This window comes from Gavialis gangeticus, unplaced genomic scaffold (genome assembly GCF_001723915.1).
Source record: "Gavialis gangeticus isolate Ggan-Ray unplaced genomic scaffold, GavGan_comp1, whole genome shotgun sequence".
Classification (NCBI taxonomy): domain Eukaryota; kingdom Metazoa; phylum Chordata; order Crocodylia; family Gavialidae; genus Gavialis; species Gavialis gangeticus.
In genome coordinates, this window is record NW_017729029.1 from 10,426,958 (window position 1) to 10,428,000 (window position 1,043).

The window sequence follows — 1,043 nt, forward strand, 5'->3', positions numbered from 1 at the left end:
CAGGTCCCTTCTGACCCTAGAAACTATGAAACTATGGGGGGCGCTGATCTGCACGCCGCGCCACTCCCCCACCCCCCATGTCCCTTCCCCCCTTCCCATTCTACCACAATGGACTGGCCAGCTGGAAGCAGCTCTCCTCACTGCCAGCTGCACTCCTCGCTACCCGAGTGCTGCGGCTGTGCGCAGCATGAGCATTTATTGACCACATTATCGGCCCCATCAGGCCAATATCTGATACAGCAAATTTTCTTTATATCTGTACACCCCAATAATTTATTTTCTTAAAGGGAGTCATGAAGACATTAGTCTGGAGCCTGGGCTCTTTTCTCATAATGACGTTTTAACAAAAGATTTAATGGGAAAAAGGTAGTGACTTTCTTTGCCTCACCTGTGTAGTGGCTAGTCCATTGCTAATATTGAATCCATTGATTGTTATCTGAATTTGTCCACGATTAATCATCTCAATCACAGCTTCTGCAATTGTGTTCATAGGAATGACTGGCATACTGAGAGCTGCACTGCTATCTGCGTTGTCTCCACTATCAGGACATTTCATCTAAGGGAAATCAAGCATGATTCATTAGAGAGAAAACACTGTGCTCAGTCCACTGAGACAAAATACATAGAAGCACAATTCTTACCTTAACAATTTTGACATCAGGCAAACTATCAAGAAATGCCTTCAGATCAATGCCATTCAAAACAATTCTGTTATCATAAATATGACCATTGGATTTGAAGTCAATGACTGCTTTTTTCTGTAGAAAATGAAAAAAAGAGTTTCTTTTAAGTAAGTTACAAGAGCTCTTTACCAACATATTCTACCAGAGGTGCACCAATTCATTGGTCCAATATCAGATCAGCACCAATACAGAGAAAACTGGCTGCATCTGAAAATCGGCCCGATGTGGCCAATGATTTGGCCAATAAATAACCGGGTGTATGCAGCCGCAGAGCAACACATAGGTGGCAAGAAGCAGAGCTCAGCAATCTGTTGTGGTGGAAGGAGCATGGGAGGGGCGTAGATCAAACCCCCCCCCCCC

The 1,043-nt window shown here is 44.3% G+C and overlaps 1 protein-coding gene across 2 annotated transcripts in view; it reads right to left on the reverse strand.

The window, feature by feature from the left end:
- Window positions 1-1,043, reverse strand: part of OGT (O-linked N-acetylglucosamine (GlcNAc) transferase) — an 82,703-nt gene that overhangs the window by 13,048 nt on the left and 68,612 nt on the right. For both annotated transcript variants that reach the window (XM_019521233.1, XM_019521234.1), the window contains exons 17-18: window positions 642-758; window positions 389-556 (exon numbers count right to left, since the gene is read on the reverse strand). In XM_019521233.1, the coding sequence (XP_019376778.1) occupies window positions 389-556; window positions 642-758 (285 nt within the window). The remainder of the gene's footprint in view (window positions 1-388; window positions 557-641; window positions 759-1,043) is intronic.